This window comes from Nematolebias whitei, chromosome 6 (assembly GCF_014905685.2).
Source record: "Nematolebias whitei isolate Nwh7 chromosome 6, NemWhi1, whole genome shotgun sequence".
In the NCBI taxonomy this organism is placed as follows: Eukaryota; Metazoa; Chordata; class Actinopteri; order Cyprinodontiformes; family Rivulidae; genus Nematolebias; species Nematolebias whitei.
In genome coordinates, this window is record NC_056503.1 from 3652312 (window position 1) to 3654977 (window position 2666).

At 39.6% G+C, this 2666-nt stretch overlaps 1 protein-coding gene across 1 annotated transcript in view; it reads left to right on the top strand.

Moving 5' to 3' along the window:
• dhrs13b.2 (dehydrogenase/reductase (SDR family) member 13b.2) overlaps window positions 1-2666 on the top strand; it is a 12034-nt gene that overhangs the window by 7924 nt on the left and 1444 nt on the right. The window contains exon 7 of the mRNA XM_037678435.1: window positions 1447-1466. Within this exon, the coding sequence (XP_037534363.1) occupies window positions 1447-1466 (20 nt within the window). The remainder of the gene's footprint in view (window positions 1-1446; window positions 1467-2666) is intronic.

The following is a 2666-nucleotide window of genomic DNA, read 5'->3' on the forward strand; positions in this document are numbered from 1 at the left end:
GAGACTAACCTGGATAAATAAAGGCTAAAAAAAAAAAAAAAAAAATTAGTGTTAATTGGTCTTCCAGCTGTTCGTTATATGCTCAATTTCCTTTTTCCAGCCACTTATTGCTACTTGTCCCAACTTTTTTGGGATTTGTTGACACTGTGAAATTTTGAATCAACATATTTTTCCTTTAAAATGTTACATTTACTCAGATTAAACTTTTGATCTGTCATCTATGTTATATTATGAATAAAATATTGACATTTGCCATCTCCACATCATTGCATTCAGTTTTTATTCACAATTTGTTTAGTGTCCCAACTTTTTTGGAATCCGGTTTGTAGAAACGGACAGATGTAGAGACTGGTGTGTAGACAGACAGGTGTAGAGACAGACAGGTGTAGAGACAGACAGGTGTAGAAACAGACAGATGTAGAGACAGACAGGTGTAGAGACAGACAGGTGTAGAGACAGACAGGTGTAGAGACAGACAGATGTAGAGATAGACAGATGTAAAGACAGACAGGTGAGACGAACATGTGTAGAGACAGACAGATGTAGAGACAGAAAGGTGTAGAGACAGACAGGTGTAGAGACAGACAGGTGTAGGGACAGACAGGTGTAGAGACAGACAGGGGTAGAGACAGACAGGGGTAGAGACAGACTTGTGTAGAGACAGACTTGTGTAGAGACAGACAGGTGTAGGGACAGACAGGTGTAGAGACAGACAGTTGTAGAGACAGACAGGTGTAGAGACAGACAGGTGTAGAGACAGACAGTTGTAGAGACAGACAGGTGTAGAGACAGACAGGGGTAGAGACAGACAGGTGTAGAGACAGACAAATGTTTGCACACTGTCAGTAAAACTGACTAAAGTTCAGCCAGTTTTGTATTTTCTAAGGTCAGCTGGCTGTGGTGGCCATTTTGAACCAGGTTGACTTCAAATCAGTTGTAGATGTGCATTTCTGAAGTTTTATGAACATGTGCTCAGTGGGTCAGGAGATATTTAGATCACTGACATAATAACAACGATGTCATGACAGAACTGCACTAACGACACGCTGCATCAAGCATTATGCTGTAATAAGTATGATAATATAGAATATTAGAAAAATAGAATTACGTATAATAATTATGCTGTAGTAAGTATTATCATCGTTATACCCAGCTGGTCGAAGCAGGTGGCCTCTCATCCTGAGCTGGTTCTGCTGGAGGTTTCTTCCTGTTCAAGGGGAGTTTTTCTTTCCACTGTCTCCTTTGTGCTTGTTCAGGATGAGAGACTGTGATGAAGTGAAGCTTCAACACAATCTGCTGCTTCCTTAGAGAATTTTATTAAATGGCTTTTTTATGAATGTTTCTGTTCAGTTCCCTGAGACGACTTCTGTTGTGACTTGGTGCTTTATAAATAAACTGAATATTATTTAAGTTATTAAGAGGAACTGTTCTTTGTTTTCTCTGCAGCAAGGAAACCATTTTCACAGGTAAAGAGATGAAGAAATTACATATATTCTTACTTAAACACTAATATCAGTGCAATTTAAAAACTGTGTGTGTGTGTGTGTGTGTGTGTGTGTGTGTGTGTGTCATGAGCAGAAGAAACCCTACTGAGCAGCGTTGACTTCAGGAGGATGAACAGCAGCAGCTGCAGGATACGACATGGGGGGGGGGGGGGGGATGGTGGGGGTTGTTCTGTAAACGTCTTGTTTTTTATGCTGCAGTGATTTAATTTAATTTAAATGAAGATAAAAACTGTAAAAGAGTAAATCAATCAGTTTTAATGTCTCATCACAAAATGCAGTTTGGAGCAACCCTTTGTCAGCTGTGGTCCGCCATAACATTATGACCCCTGACAGGTAAATGAATAGCACCGTCCTCCTGGAGCATGGTGTAGTGCTGCGGGGGAAACGTGTGCAACCTGCCACTCTGAGTTTGTGTGTGTGTTTGTTGTGTGTGTGTGTGTGTGTGCGCTCATGAACTGCAGGCTGATTCCCTGGTTTGTGTCTAAAATTCAGTTTTCAATTCAGTTTATACTGTATGCCTCTTTTATAACTGTCTATTGTTGTCGCTGTTGTCCATTGTTGTCATCATTCTTTGTTGACATCAGGTCTCTCTTGTGAATGAGTCCTCGAGGCTCAATGGGACTAACCTGGATCAGTAAAGGTTGAATGAATGTGGCTAAAAGACGACTTCTGCTCTCTGTCCCTGTCTCCTCCATGAGGCCCAGCTGCTGATGTCACGGGACAAGTTTTTACTTGTCAGACAAATTTATGCTTCAGTCTGAATTGAATAAGTTCTTTTAGAAAAATTTCACATCCAGCTGTAAAACCAGATGTTTCCTTTAGTCTCAATCTTTGAGTTTGGTTTAAATAACTAAACAAATTGTAACATTTCTGTGTTGTTCATTTGAGGTTGTAGTTATCTGTGGAGTATTTAGGACTTGGCAATAATCTTTAGTTTTGTTTTTGTCAAATAAAATGAGTGTGAACAGGATTAAAAACGTTCACACAGATTAGCCCAAAAATTATTTGTTCTGTCGTGTTTTGAGTTCTTTAGATCAAATCGTTTTTTATTTTTGAGCAGTTCACAGCATTTACTTAAAATGATACACAATTTACGACCTGGGACAAGATCTGCTTCATGTTGCTGCTGATCTGCTTCATGTTGCTGCTGATCTGTTTCAT